The 25,540-nt window shown below is 44.7% G+C and overlaps 1 protein-coding gene across 3 annotated transcripts in view; it reads right to left on the bottom strand.

Moving 5' to 3' along the window:
• Nucleotides 1-25,540, bottom strand: part of ARHGAP10 (Rho GTPase activating protein 10) — a 368,778-nt gene that overhangs the window by 99,459 nt on the left and 243,779 nt on the right. For all 3 annotated transcript variants that reach the window (XR_009692905.1, XM_061142466.1, XM_061142467.1), the window contains exons 17-18: nucleotides 21,939-22,044; nucleotides 20,391-20,550 (exon numbers count right to left, since the gene is read on the bottom strand). Coding sequence is in view for 2 of the 3 variants with exons in the window: in XM_061142466.1 (XP_060998449.1) it covers nucleotides 20,391-20,550; nucleotides 21,939-22,044 (266 nt within the window). In the remaining variant the exon portion in view is untranslated. The remainder of the gene's footprint in view (nucleotides 1-20,390; nucleotides 20,551-21,938; nucleotides 22,045-25,540) is intronic.

Raw genomic sequence — 25,540 nt, 5'->3', positions numbered from 1 at the left:
TTCTGAATGACATAAAATTTAGAATTGGTTTCTTCCAATTCAGTGACACTTTGATCAGATAAAGGTTTCACTTTGATTCAGAAAAAAAAAAACTCTTATTTTTATCAGCAAAATTATTTATATCTATGTATGTGGTTCTGTACCTCTGGGACCACACCTTACCCTGGGGTCATCTTCAGCTTGTCTCCTGTTCTGACTGCTTCCATTTGTCTTTCTCCTTTCATTGAATGGGACTCCTTCATCGATGTTGATTCCTTCTTTCTTTAACTTTTGTTTCTATTCATTTCCATTTTGTTCATTTGTTTTGAAATATTACTGGAGGTGTCAGTCTGTTTTCTTAAAAAATTCTCATCACTATTTCTGAACTCCCATTTTACAGAATATTTCGTTCTCCCAGAGAGATAAATTGTAGTAAGTTCACTGCTCTTCCTTAGAGGAAAATAAATCCTTCATCTACAGTTTGCATTTCCTCCCCTTTTGCTGCAACAGATCCACAGAGACTCCACACTGGGTATTTTGGAGTTATTTCAATTATACTAATGTTCTAACTGGGCAGCTCTATCAACACTTTCTCTTCACTCCACTATATTTGGGGTGACATCTCCTTGACTCTTGTTCCATGTTTTCAATGTCTATGTCCTTCTTCCATGCCCTACAGTTTTCCCTGCCCAGGTGTCTGCAGCCTGAGAACGGTGGATTTCTCTGCAAGAGTTGCCACAGCAGAATACCATAGCTAGGTGGTTGAAACAACAGTTCTGGTGGCTGGAATTCCAAGATCAAGGTGCTGGCAGGGCTGGTTTCTTCCAAGGCCTGTCTCCTTAGCTTGTACATGCTTCTTTCTGTGTCCTCACGCTGCCTTTCTTCTGTACACGCACATCCTGGGTGTCTCTTCCTCTTTTTATAAAGACAGCAGTCCTACTGAACTAGGGCCCCACCATTTGACAACATTTTAATGTTAATTCTCTCCTTAAAGATCCCCATTGCCTAACAGAGTCCCACTGGAGGCTAGAACTTCAATATATGAATTTTGAGGGGATATCATTTCCTGGTGGCTCAGACAGTAAAGAATCTGCCTGCAACACAGGAGACCCAGGTTCTATCCTTGGGTCGGGACGATTCCCCTGGAGAAGGTAATGGCAACCCACTCCAGGATTGTTGCCTGGAGAATTCCATGGACAGAGGAGCCTGGCAGGCTACAGTCCACGGGGTTGCAAAATGTCTGACACGACTGATTGACTAACACACACACACACACACACACACACACACACACACACACACAATTGAATCCATAACAACAGGCATGGAGAGGAAAGGGATTCAGGCAGGACTGGATGCAATAGTCTCTGACCTCACCTTTGTGGTTTGGCCAAAATGCCCTCGTATGTGGTCACTGCCTATCTGGGCTGCACACGATTCCTCAGAGGGCGTGGCCCTTCAGCCCCCACCAGGAGCATCAGTCTTACTTAGGTGGCCAGTTGGTCAAACACTTCCTACCATTCTGCAGGCACAGGTGGACCACAGAAGAGATAATGACTTCTAAGTGCTCACACTGGAGGTTATCAGAGTGGGAAGCGACACTCCTCCACTCTCAGGGTCCATTTCCCCTCTTTTCCTTTCGAAGTTTTCTTTCTGTCTTTCTGTTTCTTGCTGGAGATCACTGATCCGGGAGTATCTCTGAGATGGGAGTATGATCTGCCAAAGCCCCAGCTACTCTAGCAGAAGAGTTAACGCTCAGGAGGAGCTTCAGCCTCTGTGGAAATTGCACATCTTGACCCAAAGCTGGCCAAACAATCTACCCCCCTCCTCCTTCAAAGGGAGGTGTCTGAGGACTGCATACATGCCTGCCCCATGTCATGGTCTATGGAAGGTTAAGTTAGGATAAAAGTGAAGATGGCCCACACCAATGTTTGGAAACTCCATCTGGTGGTCTCTAGGCCTTTCCCTCCATTTGGTTGTGACCAGGGTTTTTCTCTTTAACCTGTTTTTGATTTATATTGCAAGATTGTGAGACCTGTCTTTGCTCTTAAAGACCAGTCTTTACTTTCATGCCATGAGGAAGCATATGTTTGAGATACCTATTTTAGATTATAAATGGATGACAAATAATACTGGTAAAGACATTAGTAAAAAGTAATACACCATCTCATGTGGAAACCTGTAACTTCACTTTCTCCACTCTGCACATTGTCTAAATGGGTCACACACTTTTATTAAATTATTTCAGTATCACTCAAGTTCATTTCATCTAGAGCAGGGGTTCCTTAACTGAGAGGTCTCTTCAGTGTTAGTATATGCCCTAAAGTCACATGCCAATGGCATATATGCAGTTGTATTTTTTCAGAAAGTGGGTCTGTGACCCTTCAAAGTCTCAAAGGGGTATGAAACATAAAAACTAGCTAAGAATCACTGACCTAGAGTAATGAACAGGAAAGCTGCCAAGAATGGGAAACAATGGAAAATTAGAGACAATTTACAAAAGGTTGAATTCATCTGAATAATAAAGGCAACTAAAAGAATTTTCTTTTAAGATACACAGAATTTGGCTAAAGCCACAGCCGCCGCTAAGTCGCTTCAGTTGTGTCCGACTCTTCACAACCCCATGGACTGCAGCCCACCAGGCTCTTTCGTCCATGGGATTTTCCAGGCAAGAGTACTGGAGTGGGTTGCCATTGCCTTCTCCAAAGCCACAGCAGACTTCCACAAAAGTTTAACTGTTGAGTATGTGTTTGTGGCCCTGGACATTGTAGGAAACACTCTTGCAGGAATCATGGAATAAAATTATTATACACATGAAACAATTACTTCTCCAAGGACCTTTCCACATCAATCTGTCCATAAGTACAGCTGACTCTGAGTTTATAAGCACATTAATCACATATGACTTAATTCCTTCATTAAATTTTGAAAATGACAACTAATCCTCTTAGTGGTCATTCCCTTCATTTCCCTCTAAAGAGAAATGACATTCCAGAAAAACCAAGTGTTTGAAGTCTTCCCTGGAGGAAGAATGTCTCCACTTTTACTTACTGCTGAGGTAGACAGAAAAAAATTACCAAAAAAAAAGCATAGCCCGTAAATAAATTCCATTTTAAATATACAAAAAAAGAAGGCAAAGTTGATTCAGCAACAAATAAAAGAATGGGAGGTAGATGTAGAGAATAATAATATACTTGAGATTTCGATCCAGATTTTGAGTGACTTTCTGATGTACGTTGTTTCTTTCCATGAATATACACAGAATTACTATCATTTACAAAGGATTATAAATCTTCCTCCAAGCCTATTAATCCAACCACTTCAGAGGTTTAGTTTGGCACGATCGACAGTCTGCAGCCCATGTGCACTTTTGGTAATTAAGAATAAGGAATAACGATGACAAACGACACAGCAGCTGTACAATGATGAATAAGAACGTTCTCGTGCGTACAACCAGGCGCTGGCATGTGTGGCTCAAGCGACTATGAAAAGCTCATGACTTTATGAAACCAAATACAGAGACTTCCTTTCTGACTCCCACACATTCCAACAGAGACATACATAAGCACTTTTGCACAATTTAAACTTGGAGCTATCCATGCAGTAATATTGACTGAAACACTATGCATCATTTAAGCGCAAAAAAGAAAAAAAAATATAGCCTTGTTTTTCTTGGGATGGTAGAAGGACCACAAGGAACTTTCTAACTGTGTGGCTTCACGGCTTGAAATCCTTTCTGGAACGATGCAGGCTGTAAATGAATAAAGCAAGCTGTGTGACCTTGGGTTGGTTACTTTCAACTCTCCAAGCTTCAGATTCTTGCCCAAGTCTATAAACTGCAGGCAAATCTACACTCCCTACCCTTTCAGCATCAGCTAGTTGATTTCTGCTCTGACCTAGAGCCAGACTTGTGTCTAGAGCACCAACGGCTCGGGAAGCTCTCAGAGCTCAGCCTCTTCCAAACATTCTAGTCTGGTAAAGAACCTTACATTTCATAATTGCACATACTATATCCCCTACAGGTCTCGCTTGCTGCTGAAAATGGAAGGCGTAAATACCTTCTGGAGAAACGATAAGGGATGCCCAGTACAAAGAATTCAAGTGCAGAAACGGTCTCAACCCGGCTTTAGACCAAGAAACTAGCTTCTCATCAGTCCAAACTCAAACATACAATCCTGAGGCCAGGGAACTAGACTTCAGCTGTGTCCAAGTTAGTCTCACTGTTGTCTTTCTCGCTAAAATGCTGGACTTTTGGAAAGCAAGACCTGCTTTCTTGTGTTTGTGTGTATGTGTGCATGCCTGTCCACATAGTACAAGGCAAGGAGTAGCTTAACAATTGATTGAACGGATAATGAACTGCAATAAAAGAAATGATGTCAGCACTAAATATCAGATCATTTAACTTTTATCATCAATCATTTCTGATGCTGAAGCTCTAATACTCTGGCCACCTAATGCAAAGAGCCAACTCATTAAAAAGACCCTGATGCTGGGAAAGACTGAAGGCAGGAGGAGAAGGGGACAACAGAGGATGAGATGGTTGGATGGCATCAACGACTCAAAAGACATGAGATTCAGCAAACCCCAGGAGATGAAAAAGGACAGGGAGGCCTACTGTGCTGCAGTCCATGGGGTCACAAAGAGTCAGACACGACTCAGTGACTGAACAACAATAAATTTCAGATATATACACAAGTATACACAGGCAATGGCACCCCACTCCAGTACTCTTGTCTGGAAAATTCCGTGGATGGAGGAGCCTGGTAGGAGTCCACGGGGTCGCTGAGTCAGACCTGACTGAGCGACTTCACTATCATGCCTTGGAGAAGGAAATGGCAACCCACTCCAGTGTTCTTGCCTGGAGAATCCCAGGGATGGGGCAGCCTGGTGAGCTGCTGTCTATGGGGTCACACAGAGTCGGACACGACTAAAGCAACTTAGCAGCAGCATACACAAGTAAAAAGAGTACTATAACAAATTCCTCTGTCCACCTCACTGAGCTACACCAAGTCACTAACTGATGACCAATCTTAGTTCATCCATATCCCCAGATTGTTTTTAAGAAGATTCCAGGCTAAGGACTATACGTACCGGTCTTTAAGAAGCTTTAGGGGATTAAGTTTTGCTTAACTCTAGAATTCTAGATACTAGTATCTCGAGAGTAAAAAGAAACATACACGATTGCACCAAGATCAGCAGAATTCACCACTGCATGGTCAAGACACAAAAATCAAACCATCCCCCTAAACTGCTATGGGCCAGTGTGTGCATGAGCACTAAGTCACTTCAGTTGTGTCCAAGATCCGGGGCCATCCCATAAACTGTAGCCTGCCAGCCTTCTCTGTCCATGGGATTTCCCAGGCAGGAATACTGGAGTGGGTTGCCATGCCCTCCTCCAGGAGATCTTCCTGACCCAGGGATCGAACCCATGTCTCTAAGGTCTCCTACACTGGCAGGAGGGTTCTTTACCACTAGCACCACCCGGGAAGCCCTGCTATGGATCAGGGGGTACTTATGAATATGATTAAGATATCCTCCCCCAAAAGAGTTAGATAATAATTTTGCAAATATCTGCATGAAAAGAAACAACAACCTTGAGACATGCCCTGGGAGGAGGAAGACAGTGTTAATGATGAATGGAAAGCTCACTGAGGAATATGACAAAGGCTGCAGGGATTTCATTAGATTTTGTAATAAGAAGGTTTCTTGCCAGAGGATTAAATAGAGGGAGGAGCACATCTGAGGAGGGTCAGGCAGAGACAAGAAGTGGGGTTTGACCAGATGCAGAAGGGAGGGGGGCAGCAGAGACGTGGCAGCACCTTGATCCTTGAGGACACGGGGGCCCCAAAGTCCCGACTCCGTAGAACTTAAGGGTGAGAACAAACACGCTTAACAGAACTGGCCCCTGCCTTTTGGGGTCACTCTCAAGGAGAAACCAACCAACTGGAAAGTTAAAACAAAGAGAAATTTTGAGGGACATTTCATCCTGTGCCAAATTCATCCAGTGACATAAGGAGACATGGCTTACCCCATACTGACCACATCCTTCCTCCGCTCCTCGGCAAAGTGAACCCCGCACTTTTCAAAAGGGCTGACCACAGGCCTGTCCCTGCTTGAAGGGGGAAGCCGCTTTCAAAGCAAAAGAGGAAGGGCTCTGAACCCCAATGACAGAGAACATCCTTACAGACGAAACAGGAATTCACCCTCACAGTTGCCCTGCAAGTTCCTCACCGTGGCCGGTCAAAGAGTCCCAGTGAACAGAAAAGAGCGGGCTGAGCCGGCCATCCTGAGAAATCTGTCTGCAAGGCTGGCCCCTGGTTGGCACCTAGAAACCTGGCAAATTAACAGTTCTCTAAATTGCTATAAAACATTCCCGAGGGAATTCCCTGGCAGTCCAGTGGTTAGGCCTCCACACTCTTACTGCTGAGAGCCCAAGCTGCATGGTGCACCACCCACTCCTCGCCCCTGCCCCTGACAAATTCCCGAAATGAAACAGCCAAAAAAAAAAAAAATTTCCAAAACAGTCAGGATGCCTCAACTGTCTACACATAAATGTGCACATGCAGATGTGATGCAGAACACTGGCTTTTCTTCTCGGAGTCTGGAATTTGGTACCCACTTGGCAAAGGATGCAGATGTGACTACCTCCCGACAGGCCCCGAGTCTCTAAGGGGCTTCCTTGAACAGACACATTCTACGTTTGTGGCTGCATTTTCAGGGCTGGGGGAAAGTCTGCTGTGTGTGACCCCTCTGGGAGGTGAGAACATACGGAAGATTCCATGTGATTCTTCCAGACCCCCCTGGTGTCATCTTCTCCACTGTGTGTCCTCACTGCATCACTGTGCGTACAACCACAAGCTGGGTCCCATAAGTCCTTCCAGCAAATCTCCAGTCACGGGGATGGTTTTAAAGACCCCGGACACACCCATGGAGGCAGGCGCTAGACTTAATGGGAAGGACTTAATTTGGAGGGCCCCCCATGGCAGCCTGTTTCCTTAAGCAGTCTACCCACTGTGACCTTTAGTTCCAGGGGAAATTGGAGGAGGATCAGCAGTCTGGCAGAAAGACAACAGTTATGCCCCGGGATCCATCAGCTAAGACCGTCAACCCTTCGTTTAGCCATTTCCTGGCTACCATTCATTATTAGTTGGGTAAGATGTCACTATTTACCATTCTAAAGATGCAGACGCTGAGACACCAGCATGCGGTCAGTTATCACTGATTAAATGCAGCAGTGGGGATTCAGAGCAGGCTTAACTTCAAGGAAATGTGGAAGAATTCAAATGCGATAAAAGGGCCTGCTGGGGGAAGACAAAGTGGCCTTCTCATCTGTCTCCTAATTTCCTCCCTACACCCCCAGTGGCAGAAGTCTGAGCACCAGCACATCTCAAAATAATGCAGAGGGGCTGTCTTTCATTCCTGAAGCAAAATGCCTCTCACTGGGGGTTCCTACTGTCTGTGGCCCAACTGAGCAATCAGTATCTTCATAAAAGGTTCCCTCAATGGCTGGCCCCAGGTAGAGGACAGGAACAACCAAGTGTCACTGACGAAATAAAGTATGAATCCTTGCCTACCCACACCCTGCCCCCACCTCGGTTTCTCAGCAGAAGCATAGAAAGTAAGTCACCAGCAAAAGAGGAGAAAGGCTGAACCTAAAGAAATGCTCTGGACCCTAATTCTTCAGGGGTCACTCTGCAGCGCTTGGTTTCCCCATGGTTCTAGGTTCTTGGCCTGGGAGTCTCTTCAGGGGTCATTCTGTAGCTCTTGGTCTCCCCATAGTTCTAGGTTCTTGACCTGGGAGTCTCCAAAATTCCTAAAACTGTATATATGTCTCTTTTGTGTACAGACACTATACTACTTTCTGGGAAAAGGACCCAAAGCTATCCTTAAATTTTCAAAGTGGGTCTTAATGTAATATGCCTTCAAAACTACTTCTCTAGATAGAGGGAAAGGATGTCAGAGACACGAGTAGACTTTAAGATGCCAACTGGCTGCCTCAAGGTAGACGAGAGGCCCATCGTGCTGGGAGACATGTAAGAATGCAGTAGAGAATGCAATGGCGAGGGAAGAACGGTACGTGATACTGGAGAGCAAGCCCTAGGAAATCAATTACCTGGCAAAAAAGACCTTATGTGAGATTTGAGAGGAAAGTCACTTCTGGTTTCTACTTTGGTCCAAGATGAGAAAACTAAAGAAGAAAGTTAAAGATGGTGTAGTCATAAAATTCTGGGAAGAGACCAACAGGTTCCCATCTGGGTGACTTCAAAGTACCAGTTTCGACCCGCTTGATCTGTTTTCTTAAGGACTGGGCCCAAGAGGCAGCTGCACTCAATGGCACACAGGGACTACCTGAAATTACCAAAACATAAACTGAGCCAAATCAAAGCGAATGAATAAACTATCTGGGAATTTATCAAACTGCCAGCACTTTGCACTACTGTATTCTCTCATACCATCCCAAGATGACTTGATTGCACCAAAATGTCACCAAGTTGACATAAGTAAAAAGGTATTTACTCCAGAGCTGCTGGTTCTGAGCATCAGAATATCATGGTCCTGCTTGTCAGTGGCTCTGAACACAAAGCCTTCCACTGAAAGCAGTTTAAAACAGGAGGAGCCGCAGCAGAATAGAGGACTGGACAGCTCCCCCACCCGAGCCAGCCAGTCCCTAGTTCAAATCCCAGCACTGCCATTTCCCATAAGTCACAAGTGAACCCTGAGTAAACTCTGATGATAACGACCTGTCCAGGTGGGTTCCTCAGTTTCTAACAATGGACCCCTCAGGTGGCAGGTGTTGATAATGGGGGAGGTTGTGCATGCGTGAGGATGGTGTTGGGGTGGGGGTGTTGGGGAACAGGTATGGGAAACCTTTGTTACCTTCCTCTCAATTTGCTGGTGATGAAGAGGAGGAGAATGACCTCCAGGGCTTAGCTAGAGCTTTTATCAGCAGTGAAGCTGAGACGCCCGACTCTGTCTGCCTAACCTACAAAGAGCGCATCTCAGAAGAGGGGTGTATGTCACAGGAAAGCCATCTTAGGGGTGGGAAGGAGGTCAGGGAAGAGGAGTCTTTACCCACTGCTTGTAAGAGTCATTTACAGAACGAGCGTCCTGGTTCTCTCAAACTACAGACAAGTCAGCACTGAAAAGAAATGAGCTACCAAGCCATGAAGAGACTTGGGGGAACCTTAAACACACAGTACTAAGTGAAAGAAACCAGTCTGCAAAGGCTCATACTGTATAACTACATGACATTCTGAAAAAGGCAACACTGTGAAGACAATAAAAAGATCAGTGGTGGCTGGGCTGGGGGCGGGGGGTGGAGGGGACGGAAGGGATGAACAGGCCAAGCACAGGATATTCAGGACCATGCAAACATGCCGATGATTATGATGAATAAAGCTCGTAATGTGTGTGGCCAAACCCAAGAAGGTATAGTTCTGAGTATTCACTGAAAGCACTGATGCTGAAGCTGAAGCTCCACTACCTTGGCCACCTGATGTGAAGAAGACTCATTGGAAAAGACCCTGATGCTGGGAAAGATTGAAGGCGGGAGGAGAAGGAGATAACAGAGGATGAGATGGTTGGATGGTATCACCGACTCAATGGACGTAAGTTTGAGCAATCTCCGGGAGTTGGTGATGGATCGGGGGCCTGGCATGCTGCAGTCCATGGGGTCACAAAGAGTTGGACATGATTGAGCGACTTAACTGACTGAAGAAGGAACAACACCACGTGTGAACCCTGAATAAACTCTGGTGATAATGACATGTCCAGGTGGGTTCCTCAGTTCTGACAGATGGACCCCTCAGGTGGCGGGTGTTGATGACGGGGGAAGCTGTGCGTGCGTCGGGAAGGCTGTTTATATGTGGGGATGGGGTGCAGGAGGGACAGGTAGGGGAAATCTTTGTACCTTCCTCTCAATTTTTTTATAAACCTAAACCTGTTCTAAAAAATACAAATAAATCACTACAGCTATTTGACATGACATGTACAGAGTTATGCACGCTTCATCAGACAGCTACAGCACAGATGTTAGGAGCAGACTTCATAGGTAGAAAAACTGTATTCAAACCCCAGCTCGGCCCCAGTAAGTTACTGAGCCTCGTTTTCTTCATCTGTAAAATAGACCCCAACATCCTCGCGTAGGTCTTGACTAGATAGATACTTTAGCTTTTTTCACAGATGAGAAAATTGACAATGAGGGTCAGTGGGGGGCCCCGAGGCCCCAAAGTCACACACCCTGGTGGACCTGAGATTCCAACCCAAGGAATTTTGTGTTCAAGCCCACTCTTCTGCATTCTGTGATCCTGCCTGCAGACTACTGCAATAAAATGTCATGTCAGGAGCAGAGCCTGGTACCAGCACATCATCACCCCTCTGTTAATACTGGCTACTGGAATTATTACTGTTCTCCATTTAGCTTGGGGTTTCACTGATGGCTCAGCTGGTAAAGAATCCACCTGCAATGCAGGAGATCCAGGTTCAATCCCTGGGTCCGGAAGATCCCCTTGAGAAGGAAACAGCAACCCGCTCCAGTATTCTGGCCTGGAAAATCCCATGGACAGAGGAACTTGGCAGGTTACAGTTCATGGGGTCGCAAAGAATCAGACATGACTTCTCAACCAAACCAAATTTGAGTTTGAGAGATACGGAAGAGCCAGCTCTGAAAGATGGTTTCTTGATTTTACAAAGAAAATTTAAAGGAGGGTAGGGGGAGATTTGTCCATGCAAAAGCCAGTAGACATCCCACACTCTGCTGCCCCCTAAGGAAAGGCACTGATGGTGGTTTCTCCAGCGCCCTCCCACACAAACCCAGCTCTTGGATCCTCTTCTTCCAAGACCTCTGGAGATGCTGGGAATATAAACAACATAAAAGGGAGATGAACAAAAGGATCAGAATACTCCTTGCTATTTTTAATTATTTCAATACTGACTGAGTGCCAAGCTCCAAGCACTGAGACAAACTCTGAGGACCTGTCTTTGCAGCTCTGCGTCTCCAGAGTCTCTGGCCAAGACTTCCAGATTGGGCCAGACTTTAGCCGTCTGCCAGCTTTTCTTCAATTCCTCAGACCCATCTCTACCAGGAACACAGTCTCAATATTACAAATACTATGGGGCTTCCCTGGTGGCCCAGGGGTTAAGCATCTGCCTGGCACTCTGGGGCACATGAATTCAAGCCCTGGTCCAGGAAGATCCCACATGCTGAGGAGCAGCTAAGCCCACGTGCCTCAACTACCAAGCTCTCGCACCCTAGGGCCCATGCTTCCACAAGAGAAGCCACCACAGTGAGCACATCACAACGAAGGGCAGCCCCCGCTCACCGCAACCAGAGAAAACCCATGATGAGGAAGACTCAGCACAGCCAAAAAAGATCAATAAATAAATCTCAAAAAACTATGGAGTTCTTCCTTCTACTAAATTAAAAACTTATCTTCTGACAAGTCCCACTCACTTGTACTGGGCATGCTTTCTTAGAAAAGAGAGAATCATCTCCCCCATCTCCCTTTTCTCTGCTGCAGCTCTTCCATGCTCCTGAGACAGTCCCAGCGCCTCGTCTCTACTGGACACAAAAATGCACCAGAAGGAAAGGACCCTATCTCCCAAATTTCCTCACATCAAGTCACTCGACAGTCCCCTGGGGAAAGACCACCTACCATCTACACAGTTACAACACAGCAGAGACGTCTCATGCTGGAGCCAAATGAAAGGAACAGAAGACAATGTCATTATTATTTTCCAACTCACCTTAAAGGAAGGAAAAAGAAAGTTTCCTGTGCTTTTAAGGCTCCTTTCTTCAAAAAGAGAAAAATAAATGTCATATATCCATGCATATATACGGAATCTAGAAAAACAGTACTGATGAACCTATTTACAGAGAAGAAATAGAGACGCAGACATAGAGAACAAGCTTGCGGACACAGTGGGGAAGGAGAGGGTAGGACAAATATAGAAAGTAACATTGACAGATATACACAACCATGTGCAAGATGGACAGCTGGTGGGAAGCTGCTGCAAGCACAGGCAGCTCAGCTCAGTGCCCTGCGATGACCTAGTGGGTGGTGAGGGGGGGCGGGGGCGGTGTTCAAGAAGGAAGACATTATATATATATGGTGGCTCAGATGGTAAAGAATCTGCCTGAAATGGAGGATACCCGGGTTCAGTCACTGGGTTGGGAAGATCCCCTGGAGGAGGAAATGGCTACCCGCTCCATTATTCTTGCCTGGAAAATCCCATGGACAGAGGAGCCTGGTGGGCTACAGTCCATGGGGTTGCAAAGGGTCAGACACGACTGAGCGACTAACACTTTTTTCTCTTGAATACTTATTTATATGCAGAAACCAACACAATATTGTAAAGCAATTATCCTCCAATTAAAAAGAATAATAAAGCTTCTTTCTAAACACTCCAGAAAATGCATTGCCCTATTGAGAGAAAAAAAAAAAATCCAACAGTAAAGTATGTTATCATGGCTATGTCAAGGAGGTCAGCATTTATGAAAACTGGAAATTAAAAAAAAAAAAAAAAAAACTTTGAAAAGTTCTCAAAATAGTCTTGCCACAGGGTTTGACCTCTACGCTGAGTGATCACAACTCAGGCAGACTCAACTTTCAGAAACTTATTGTTGTTGCTGGGGTTTCAGACATTTCGTTTTCTCTCACATGAAAACTGGTGCTGCCTAGCAACCCAATGCCAGGAAAGCTAAATCAAGATGCATTTTAGGTTGGGTCCTTTTTGAAAAAGAATCTTTTCCCCACTAAACAATAAGCGTGTGCTAAGACTGGAAGGTGCCTCATACTCAGTGAAAAATGGTTTGCATGCTGCTCACTTGGGCCTCACTGGCGTTAAAGGATGACAAGAGATCAGGAGACGGCCAGGCTGGTGTGTGGTTTCTGTATCCACAGGAATGGAGAAACGGGCTGCCCTGTACCCTAAACAGAACTCATATGGCTGCTACTGCCCTGCAGGTGGGGCCCAAACACGGAATCCATCCCACCATCCATCCCACCAGTCTGTCTCTGGGAACAGAGAGACTCTTCTAGCTTTGGGAAAGTCCACTGGATGCAAGGTCAGACAGTCCATCCCAAGGTTAGCAGGAGTGAATCAACCCCGCCCCCACCCCCGCTGGATACTCTTCTCCACGTGGTATAATGTAACACCTGGGGATCACGCTGCATGCCTGAGGGGAAACATGTACGCCCTTCTCACCCTCATTCCTACTAAACGCTCTGTGACAAACAGCAAGCATGTTCTGTCACTCAGTCCCGTCCAACTCTTTGCAACCCATGGACTGTAGCCCTCCAGGCTCCTCTGTCCCTGGGATTCTCCAGGCAAGAATGCTGGAGTGGGTTGCCATTCCCTTTCTCAAGGGGATCTTCCCGACTCAGGGATCGAACCTGCATCTCCTGCACTGGCAAGCGAATTCTTTACCGCAAGCCATCTGTGAAGTTCCTGTGATGGGGACACAGGCTAGTCAAGAACTTTGCAACCCATGTCACAAAAAAAGAAGGATAAACAAGGTCTACTGAAGAAACTCATGAACAGGAACATGACATCAGCCTTTACCACAAGGCGCGACCATCTCCAACAGCTTCTGTTTTCTCACCAAGAAAAAAGACACAGGGATTTTCCTGGTGATCCAGTAGTTGGGACTTCACGCTTTCACTGCCGGGGTCCAGGTTCAATCCCTGATCGGGGAACTAAGATCTCACATGCCATACAGCACAATCAAAAAGAAAAAAATGACAAAGACTCATACTGGGCCTATTTCAAAGGCAGAAATGCTTCTTTTAGCAAAGTTACAGGAATCCTCATAGAGGAAAAGATTTATGTAAACAAAATGTGACCGTTTCTCAGCACCTTGTGGTCCCCAGAAATTGTACTGTACCCAAGCTAAAACCAGGAAAAAACCTCATCACCCACTGTCCTCAGAATCAATGACCTTGAGAGCAAACCCATCACACTGAAAATCCGACTAAAATCCTTAACAAGATAAATATAACTTAGATTATAACTATAGTATGACACATACTTCGTGAAGTGATTTCCTTGAGCATAACTTCACATACCTCACTTGACATAAATTGCCACTTTCAATAAGAACATAAAATGATGCAGACAGTAAAAGAAAACCACTGTGATATAGGATTTTTGCTTTTTTTTTTTTTTTTTTGATGATCCTTAAAAGCTCTTCTGATTGTTCAAGGGCCTGGGGGAACAGATCTGGGCAGAGGCATGGAGGGAGTCACATTATAAACATAAATTTCTTTTATGACATTGAAAATGTATAAAATAACAGAACACGCTCAACTGAAACAGACCCTATAGCTCAAGAGGGTTCTTGACACTTAGTTTAACTAAGCTCCTCTGAGGATCATCCCCACCCCAGCTGTGAGCTAACAGAAGATCAGGTATGAGAATGATGACCAAACCACATACAAGGCAGGAGTTCTCCTGTGACACGGGAAAAACCGGAAGTAGACACAGACTTATTACCCACTCCTGAACACTCACGCACTCACGGCCTTATAAGCTGCTCTCAATAGCCATCTTACTCTTGGAGAAAACATGTCTTCTATTAGCCCTCAAACCTGTCTGTCTCCTGAGAGCAACTGGCATCACCGACAATGCCCCTCAAGCACCCTGACACTGAACTTGTCTGGGCTTCCGGCTCTGCTTTCAGCACAAAGAGTAAGATATCATGTTTCTCATGTTTCACCTCCCTCCTCCTAGAGGTGAAAACCAAACGCTGTAGGGTTGAACAATCTTTACTGCAAACCCAAGCATTGCCACTTACTAGCTATGTAGACATGAGCAAGGGATCTTGGACCTTTCAGTTTTTCTCATATGCATAAAGGGATAAGTAATAAGAATTCTGTACATATATATTCTATTATATATACATACACACACACACAGACACACAATGGGGATTATACACACAGGTCATGAGACACTCCATATAACAGACACACCAATAAATTTTTCCCATATCCATCTCATGTCTTTATACCATGTATTAAAAATATACCTTCTTCCACTAAATTCTCTCCCCAGGTTGAGCCTCCCATCTCCAACTGTCTGCTGGGCTTTGTTGTTGTTCAGTCGCTAACTTGTATCTGACTCTTTGCAACCCAATGGACTGCAGCAGGCCAAGCTTCCCTGTCCTTCACGAGCTTGCTCAAACTCATGTCCATTGAGTCAGTGATGCCATTCAACCATCTCATCCTCTGCTGCCCCCTTCTCCTCCTGCCTTCAGTCTTTCCCAGAATCAGGGTCTTTTCCAATGTTGGGCTGGTCTTGCTAGATATCCAGACAACCACTAAAATCCCACATGTTATAAACTAAACTCAACCTTACTCCTGCCCCAAACACATTTTTCCCTTCTTTCATTAATAACACTAATATTCTCCTGGGATGGAGTACCCAGCGTCATTTATAACCCCCTCCTCTGAGGTGCCCCATGAATCCGGCACCTGGATTCCGTCTCCTCCACCTCACAAGCTGATGCTCTCCCCCGGAAATGCCCCATTCTCACCAGCGTTCCATGAGACCTCTCACCTGGCCCTTCCCTCTTCTGCTTTCATGGCAAACCTTACTGCCAGATTAAGAAGTTCACTTCAGAACGATGAGAGGCCCTGGTACCTCCGAAATTAAACCCCGAGTCCTGTGGTGGCAGTCTCAACCTCCCCACACCTGGCCTGAATCTCTTTCCAATCTCATCTCGTGCCACTTGCCCACGTTCCAACAAGAGGCGCATTCCCAGAACACAAACCGACTCGTTGCTTCTCTGATTACACGATGCCTCATACCTGAAATGTCCCCTTAAAACACCTCCACCTGTTTAAACTCCATGCTACAACCTATTCAAGTCACCTATTCAGGAAGCCTTCCAGGTTCCCCGCAGCTGGACATAAACTCTGTTCATAAACTCCCGGCAGCTTCCTCTCTTCTGTCTGAGCACACTTACCCTTCACCACGCCATTTCTTCCTTTCCCTACAGGACTATCTTCCCGTCTCTCAAATCTCACACTGTGTCTGACGCAGAGCAGGCACTCGTGACAGATATACTGAATTAATCCTCAACTAGTTGGCCCTCCATGGGTTCCCCATTAGCAGATTCAGCCCACAGCAGATCAAAACTATTCAGAAAAAAATTTCAGAAAGTTTCAAAAAGCAAAACTTGCATTTTCCCCACACTGTCAACTACTTACACAGCATTTACATTGTATTAGGTATTATCAACACAAGTAATCTAGAGATGATGTAAAGAATACAGCAAAATGTGTATAGGATATGTGCAAATAGGACACCATCTTATATAAGGGACTAGAAAATCTGTGGATTTTGGGATCTGCAGGGGATCATGGAACCAACTCCCCACAGATACCAAGGGAACAACTGTATACTTTAAGAACAAAACAAATGCAAAACTCACACACTCTAAGGTGCAACTCCTATTTGAAAATCCCTGGGAATTTCACAGTACCCTTTCCACCTGGGAAATGCAATCTTCTGCTTTGCAAAGGAAAAAAGACTTTGATAATATTTTTGGCCTATGAACACTTCTTTAAAAACAACATCTTAATGTATTGAGTGGAAATGAAGCCAAAACATATGGATTAAGTTTCCTATAAAGTACATATGGATTTTATGAAAACAGCAAAGAGCCTTGGATAAAATGTGATCTCCAAAGATTAACCAGGGGTCCTTTTCCAACTCCAAAATTAATCTGGAGCTCTCTTGCTTTAATTATATGTTGAAAGTTTCCTTTTCTGACTTAGCAACTTTCCTAGTCAGAGGTAAAATATTTCACATTCCTAGGGAAGAAAAATAAGTAACTAAGGAAAAGAAAACATTTTCCTTCTATTGTCATTTTGGCTGTTTCATTTCACAGCTAGTTTCTCCTCTTTTTTGAATTATAATTTTTTTCCTTCCTCATGAGACTATTCTTTCTCACATTTCCTATCCTTTCTCATTTTTCTCTTTGCTCTCAAACATTAAAGGGAACTATCAATATATCCCTCTTTCACCACATTGAAGACAAACATCAGCCTCTCTAGGTGGTGTACAGAGATCAGTTGTCAAGGAAACGTATGGCTCAGGTGGGGCCAGATGTCCACAGGAAGTGTTTCTACAAAGCCACCCTTGTCAGCAGAAATACTCTTCGGCACAGCCAAGCACAGACTCTTACGTGAAGCCCAAACAAACAGAAACAAAAGGCTGGGAGTGAGAGTGAAAGTGGGCAAGGATGGGACTTCTGGGGTGGTCCAGTGGTTAGGACTCCGTACTTTCCATGGAGGGGCTGCAGTTCAATCCCTGGTGAAGGAACTAAGATCCGACATGCTTCAGGGCCCAAAAAACAAAACATAAAACAGAGTATCTTAACAAATTCAATACAGACTTTTTAAAAAATGGTCCACGTTAAAACAAATTTTTTTTTTTTAAAGTGCACAAAGATGAAATTAAAGGGGGAAAAAAAAGAGAGAATGGAGAAATTAAGTTCTCAAAAATGTTCATTAATCCAAGCTAACTGCCCTTGGACTGCAAGGAGATCCAACCAGTCCATCCTAAAGGAGATTAGTCCTGGGTGTTCATTGGAAGGACTGATGTCGAAGCTGAAACTCCAATACTTTGGCCACCTGATGCAAAGAGTTGAGTAATTTGAAAAGACCCTGATGCCGGGAAAGATTGAGGGCGGGAGAAGGGGACGACAGAAGATGAGATGGGTGGATGGCATCACCGACTCAATGGACATGAGTTTGGGTGGACTCCGGGAGTTGGTGATGGACAGGGAGGCCTGGCGTGCTGCGGTTCATGGGGTCACAAAGAGGCGGACATGACTGAGCGACTGAACTGAACCGAACCGAACCACCCCACCCCAAACAACCCTTAGGGTGCCCCAAACGTGAGCCCACACATTCAGGGAACAATCTGAAACTCAGGATCTCATCTCCTCTTGGTCGGAGACCTCAGGACTTGAGTCAATATCAGTTGTGCATTCACAGCACTGCCCAGCTTGGCCACAGAAAGGGGGAGAGGGCAGACCAGAACCCCTCCACTTAATCCTATAAGGCTCCATCTCCGAGCACAGGGCCAGTCCCATCTGCAGTAACTACTGTAATCGGCTCGACAATGCCGCTTGGAAGTTCCTGTAAGATTTGTTAACAGGGTGAAAGCAGCCCTCACTACTTCCCAGAAGAACGGAAGCAGGCACTTATCTCGCCCGCACCAAATAAGAGAACATGGGAAGCTGTGGCATTAGGTGGGGTGAGCATTTTATCAGAGAGCAAGACCCAGAGTCAGTATTTTCACAAATAAATTGAATAAAAGTTCTCTAATTGGGATTTAACCGAATGATAGCTGTGCTCCTAAACATTTTCTCAAAGCTTAGAGTCTAATTATTTCTTTTCCACAAAACGAATAGTAGCCATTGTGCCATGAAGCTGTCTTACTGGATAGCTCACTGTACATGCTAACGAGGTTTAATGACTGTTTGATGGGACCATAAAAGGAGACATAAATGCACCACTAGCTGCCGAAAAACAAAACCAAAAAAAACCCCACCAATGTCTGACACCCATAAGCAAGCTGCTTTTGCCACCTCGTAAAGTGAATGTCTAACTAGGTTTCAAGCCTCACTTTTCAGTGGGAAGTGATATTCGCGTAAGCTAGAATTGCTCCAGCCAGCAGAAGACACAACAAGAATCCAAGGAACATCCTTGCCATGCCTCGCTCAAAAGGACTACAGCTCTGTCTGTCTCCTTCCCACTTCATTGACCTCCATATATTTTACTGAATCCGTTAATTCACCAAATAATTATTAACAGAGTGCCTAAGGAGTACCAGGATTTATTCTAAATGTGCAAAAAGATCTCTGTCCTCAGAGATCTAGAAGCGAGAAATGGGTAACAATGAGAAAAGTAAGTACAGTGCACAGGATGGGACGTGAGCTGTGGGACACAGTTCCCAAAACACGACTCCAACCCCCCCCACCCCCCGATGGTGACTTACTTTCCATCAGGGGCTGTAATGTTTGTCTTCGCCTCCCAGCACCTGTATACATGCTAACCATATAACGCAATCTCAATTTTTTAGAAAATTGAGTAAGCAGTTAAAGTTGTTGACCAATCATCTTAACAGTTTTCCAATTCCCTGTCTTAGAAGTGAGAAAACCGTGACTCAAAAAACACCTATGCACCCTAATGTTCACTGCAGCACTGTTTACAATAGTCAAGACGTAGAAGCAACCTAAGTGTCTATCAACAGAGGAACGGATAAAGAAGATGCACAATGGAATATTACTCAGCTATAAAAAGGAACGAAATTGGATCGTTTGTAGAGACATGGGTGGGCCTAGAGTCTGTCATAGAGAGTGAATAAGTCAGAAAGAGAAAAACAAGTGTATATTGACACATATATGTAGAATGTAGAAAAATGGTATAGATGAATTTATTTGCAAAGCAAACATAGAGACACAGATGGAGAGGACAAACTTATGGATACCAAGTGGGGAAGAGGGATGGGAGGAATTGGCAGACTGTCACCGACATATACACACTACTGACACTATGTATAAAATACGTAGCTAATGAGAACCTACTGCATAGTTCAGACAACTCTACACAGTGCTCTGTGGTGACTCAAATGGGGAAGAAAAGCAGAAAAGAGGGGATGTATGTACATGCCAAGCTGATTCATTATGCTGTGGAGCAGAAAATAACACAACACTGTAAGGCAATTATACCTCAATAAAAGTTATTTAAAAAAAAAAAAAGACGAATGAGGAAAGTTACTGGCCAGGTCCTGCTCTATATGAACAGAAGAGGAGGAAAAAATCCTAGAAGATCTTGAAAGAGTTCATTTATCTTGAAAACTCATGTATTCCTCTGAACACAGAGAAACAAACAATAGGATATGTTACCTAAGAGAGTATTCATTTTAAGCCAGAGATTCTCAACCTGGAGACCCCAGGTTCAAGAATGCATGTGGATCTCCTGAAATTTTTAGCATAGCTGTGAGGAGAGGGGGGAGTTGTGTGTGTTTTTCTGGGGACGAGGGTGGAACAGACTGACAACACATGTTTTCCCTGAGTTACAGGAAAAGGAATCTGAGTGAGGAATCCAAGGAGAGGAACAAAGGCAGCAAAACACGGTCTACAACACGGCAGATACTCATTGGCATCTGGATTAAATGTTGCTTCCTTAAACCAGTGGAATAACAGAAGACTACGTAAGCTTCAGATTTATGGAACTCTGCCAAAGACACAAACTCCAGGAGGACTTCTCAGAACCAGGCTTACCATCATGAGAATAAAATTATTACATAAAAAACTAAGAGGACAGGTGTACCTCACATGGAAATAAGCCCCAAATAGGAATTACCCTAAGGAAAGGGGAAAAAGGCACTTTTACCTTTTCATGGTTTTCAATTAAAATTTCCACAACAATGTTCTGAAACTTCAAATCCATGATGGCAGCAACAGTTTCTTCCTGTGGCCTCATGAGAGTTGGTCCAAACACCACTCCTAAGTTTGCCACGGTCATGAGGTTCTGCTTGGAGTGATTTGAAACACTAATAAGATGAAAGGGGGTAGAAAGGTCTCTGGTTAAAAGAAGGGGCAGTAACTGTGGGATGTCTGCAACTCTGTCTTTCCCTACAGAGAAGAAGTCAGACTTAACTGTCCTCAGTGTCTGCCCCTGTAATAGTCACACGTGGCGAGGCACCACATGTGGGGACCCTGCCTAGCTTCCCACATCCTTCCTTTCCTTTGATGCTCTGTTTAACCACAGCATCTTTCTTATAATTCTATGTCTGTGCTAAGCTTGTGTCCCTGAAGGCCTTCATTTACTGTTTCTTCCTTTCTACCGAGAACATCCCCTCTTTCCCCTGGTCATTACACACCTGTTTCCAAAGACTCCCAGCCCACCTGGCACCTTTGTAAGAAGCATCATCACGAGCACAGAGCTTGGTCAGAACACCCATACTCCATTGTGCAGCGAACAACCTGGGCAACTGTTCTCGGCAGCCCTGCCACCTAATTCAAGCCTCAACTCAAAGGTCTTAGCCTTGAAAAGACCCTCCATCACAACTCTTTATAGTCCCAGACCCAATACATATTCTTTATCCCTCACTCTTACTTAGCCTTTTTACCACTTACCACCTGACATGATTTTTATTTGCAGTCTGTTCATTATCTTTTCCCTCTTAGAAAGAAGGTACTTCACAAAGACAGGGACTTTATCTTGTTCAACTATGTGTTCAACTAACACCTTAGAAGGCACTCAGAAAATACTGGCAGGCCAAATGAATGAATGGCTCTACCGCAGTAGGAGCCCTGAAAGCACACAATATTTCCTCACCTCCAGTTTCTTTTGCGTGTGTGTGAAATACAGGTTATAAAACACAGTGTTCCTCAGCTTCCTCTCACCTCTAAAATTCTACAATTATAGTGACCTAGGAGTCATTTACATATGAAGAAAGAGCTAATTTCCCCACTGAATTATTAGATTTTGCTTACTTTGTAAAGAAGGAGTGAAAAAAACATGGAATGGATTGAATGAAATAACTACCTATTACTGGATTAAACAAACTCCAAGGATATATCCATGCAGACTCAGAGTTAGGTAGGTGTGAAACCAAGTTAAATTTGCTAACAGGCTTATAATCACATGGCCAGAATCAGTGTATAGGGAAATGTTTAAGATTCTCTTTTCTTACTTCTAATCAAACCCTGAGTTGCTGGCAGGGAAGTTAAGCAAATAATTATACGACTTCATGAAAGCATCACATTTCATCACTCTTGTCCAAAACACACACAGCAAGGCAAGCGTCCAGCCCGCTCTTGCAGGCGTGGTCCCTGGTATTGTGTCCGCAGCCCCAGTTCAAAGTGTTACAGACCCAACACCACCACACGGCACCCAAAGCAAAATAAAACAAGTTAGGAAGAAAGAGAGGCTTACTTAGTTAAGTGTTTCACCAAAATATCCAACATTTCCTTATTTTTTTCTGGCAGTTTGTGTACCAAGAAATGGATAGCATTAACACGAGATTCCGGGCTGCCGCTTTCTTTAAAAAAAAAAAACAAGGAAAAAAAAAAGTTAGCAGAGAATTCAGAATGAAATATAGTCCTGAAAACAAACAATTGCAACAGCTCATCCATTAAATCTTTAAGCACAGAATTTACACGTATTTTGCCACCATTCAAAGGAAAAGAAAATCCATCTTTCTCCCTATTATGAATCTTCGATGCCTCCCCTATGAAGTAATTTCAGTGCAGTGGCAAATAATGCCTTTCCCTCTGCTGGTATTTAAAACAGAAAGGGACCACGGCTTCTCCCTCTGGCACGCTGAACCTCAAGTCTGCCCCTCACTTACCTGTTGACTCCAGTCATGGGTCACCACCCCACAACGGAATGCAAATAAAATCTCACCAAGTGGTTTCTTTACATTTATGCATTAAATTATACCCCCAAAAATGATATGCTGAAATTCTAACTCCCGGTATCACAGAATGTGAATGTTTTCAAATGCACCATCTTGTTTTCATCAGGTGTGGTAAGACACACAGACATGAAAACTGTCCTGAAGGAAGAAGCTGATCCTCACAGATCCCTAGAAATAAGAGGAATGGCATGGCAGGCAGGGCCACGCGGTGAAGCGCCAGGTCAGGAGGTGAAGAATGAGGGCAAGATGCTTTACTGTGCTATCTTTCTGAAGGAAAGGCAAGGCAGGGTAAGCAGGCTTAGGATTTGTTGGTGTAAATATTTCAACAGGCTCAGGGATATAAAGACTGTTCCTGACTATTGGTGCCTGGCCCTGGGGTGACTAAGACAGGAGAATGTTGGCCTGGAATGTTATAACCTGAAAGATGGGGTCAGGGAGGGAACGAGGGCTCTGGATTGGTTAGTTCGCACATGGAAAGGGTGCTCAGGTTAAATATCTCTAGGAATTGGTTAGCCCTGGAAAAGACAGTCTCCCCAGGGTCACTCAGGCCCCAGATGTCAAAACATTAGGATCACAAGATGAGCCTGACACAGTGCTTATTTAGAACAGGTCACTGAAGATGTCATTAGTTAAGATGAGACAAGAGTGGAGAAATGCCGTACTGCCCACCAGGCTCCTCTGTCCATGGAATTTTCCAGGCAAGAATACTGGAGCAGGTTGCCATCTCCTTCTCCAAGGGATCTTCCCAAACCAGGATTGAACCCAGGTCTCTTGTGTCTCCTGCATTAGCAGGCAGGTTCTTTACCAGCTGAGCCACCAGGGAAGGCCCAAATCCAATATGACTGATGTAACAAAGGCAGAGGGGGAAGATGACCACCATGAAGGCAGACACAGGAGAGACTATCATGTGTCAATGGAGTGATGAAGCTACAAGCCAAGGGTCACCAAGAATTGCCAGGAAACGTCAGAAGGTGGAGGAGGCAAGGAAGGACCCTACCCTGGAGTCTTCCAAGGGAGCAAGCCCTGCTGACACCTTGATTTGAGACCTCACCTCTTGAACTGTAAGAAGAATAAACTTCTCCTGTTTTAAGCCATTCGGTTTGCGGTTCTTTGTCACAGCAGCTTAAGGGAACAAATATAGCCCCTTAATCCCTTAGACCTCAGTCTTATCATCCATGGCTCTTATGAACAATATGCCCAAACTCCTTTTATTGTGTTGATGGAAAATTAATGGAACCCATCAAAAAAGAATGCTTAATATTGAAAATTATGCTTGAGTTTTCAGAGGTGTCAAAGAAGTGACTGATGAGAATGAGCTGGTCAGTTTACCACATCAGGAAGGAAGGTTGCAAACTGCTGTGGAAGTTCACAGAGAGCTGGCAGGGAGGCTCAGGAAGGTTTCACATAAGGGAGAGCACTGAAGCAGGGGCTTGAAAAACAGGAAAGGTTTCAGGGACAGGCGGAACCGAGAGGTGAGGCGTACATTCTGGATTCGGCAAACAGTGTGAGAAAGCGCACAGCCTACTCACAGAGGGCAGCTTAAACTGATAGAAAGGTAGTCGGAACTAAACTTTGGTCTGTAAAGACCAATATTACTCATCCAGAAGAGCAAAACAATGCCATCTGCAGTGCCACGGACGGGCCTAGAGATCATCACCCTGAGTGAAGTCAGACAAATATCACGTATTGCTTATATGCAGAATCTTTTTTAAAAGCGGTACAAATGAACTTATTTACAAAACAACAATTGAGTGACAGATGTAGAAAACAAATGTGTAGTTATCAAGGGTAACAGGGGGAGGATAAATTGGGGACTGGGATTGACATAGACACACTATACACAAACCAGTTAACTAATAGGAACCTACTCTGTAGCACAGGGAACTCTACTCAATACTGTGTAACGGCCCGTATGGGTGAGAACCTAATGAAGAGCACACACATATATATACACGTGTGTGTGTGTGTGTGTGTGTGTGTATGTGTGTGTGTAACTGATTCACTTTGCTGTATACAGGCAACTAACACATCACTGTGAATAAACTACACTCTAATAGAAATTCTTTAAAAGAGAACCGTCTTTACTGATGGCTTCTAAATCAGTCACCGGAAGTAAAGCAAGAAAGAATATGAGCAGAGCGGAAGACACACCTGAAATTTTTGGAGGATGAATTTGAATGGGGAAAAGAACAGATTAAGAGGGAAATGCTATGTGGGCAGGAAGCAGTGAAGCAGGAAGGGGCAGGCAGATGGGGAAAGCGGTTGTGTTAGTCACTCAGCTGTGTCCAGCTCTTTGTGACCCCATGGACTGTAACCCGCCAGGCTCCTCTGTCCATGGGATTCTCCAGGCAAGAATACTGGAGTGGGTTGCCATTTCCTTGTCCAGGGGATCTTCCTGACCTAGGGATTGAACCTGGGTCTCCCACATCAGAGGCAGATTCTTTACCATCTGAACCACCAGGGAAGTCTGGAAAGGGGTTGAACTACAAATGAGAAAATAGAGCAAAGAAGTGTAGTCTGCAGTCAGACAGTAGATTCACTGCTCCCAACTGACAGCAAAGTGTCCTTAAGCAAGTTACCTAAGCTCCCGAGGCCTCAGTTTCCTCACCTGCAAAATGAAGTGAACAGCACTATCTCAGAAGGCCACTGTGAGATTCAGTGAGGTGACCAATGTCAAGCGCTGAGCCCCAGTGGCTGGCATAGACAGACACTCAAACTCTTAGCAAACACTGCTTATGTCATTTGTGTTCCTGTTGAGGTCTGTGTTCCTCTAATGTGAGAGCTATTACAGAAGAGACAGAATTCACAGGATCTAGCCTTGGCTCAGCTGTGGGTCCAAGGAAGAGGCAGAGATGATGACGTTTCTCAGCTGGGTTATCTGGTGGTACAGTCAGTTCTATGGACAGACAGGAACCCAGGAGGCAAAGCATGTTTGAGGAGGAAGACAATGGCGGGTGATGGAGAAAGTGACATTCGAGGGCTGGCACTCTAACAGGTATCTGTAAAGGGGAAGATGCTGGAGAGCTGAAGACTAGCCACACTCTGCAAAGGGTGTGACCTCTGGCACGTGGCCAACGCTGCCCAACCACTCCAGAGGCCAACAAAGGACACGGTCGGG

This window comes from Dama dama, chromosome 5 (assembly GCF_033118175.1).
Source record: "Dama dama isolate Ldn47 chromosome 5, ASM3311817v1, whole genome shotgun sequence".
NCBI classification, from domain to species: domain Eukaryota; kingdom Metazoa; phylum Chordata; class Mammalia; order Artiodactyla; family Cervidae; genus Dama; species Dama dama.
This window is presented reverse-complemented; position numbering and strand designations above follow the sequence as displayed.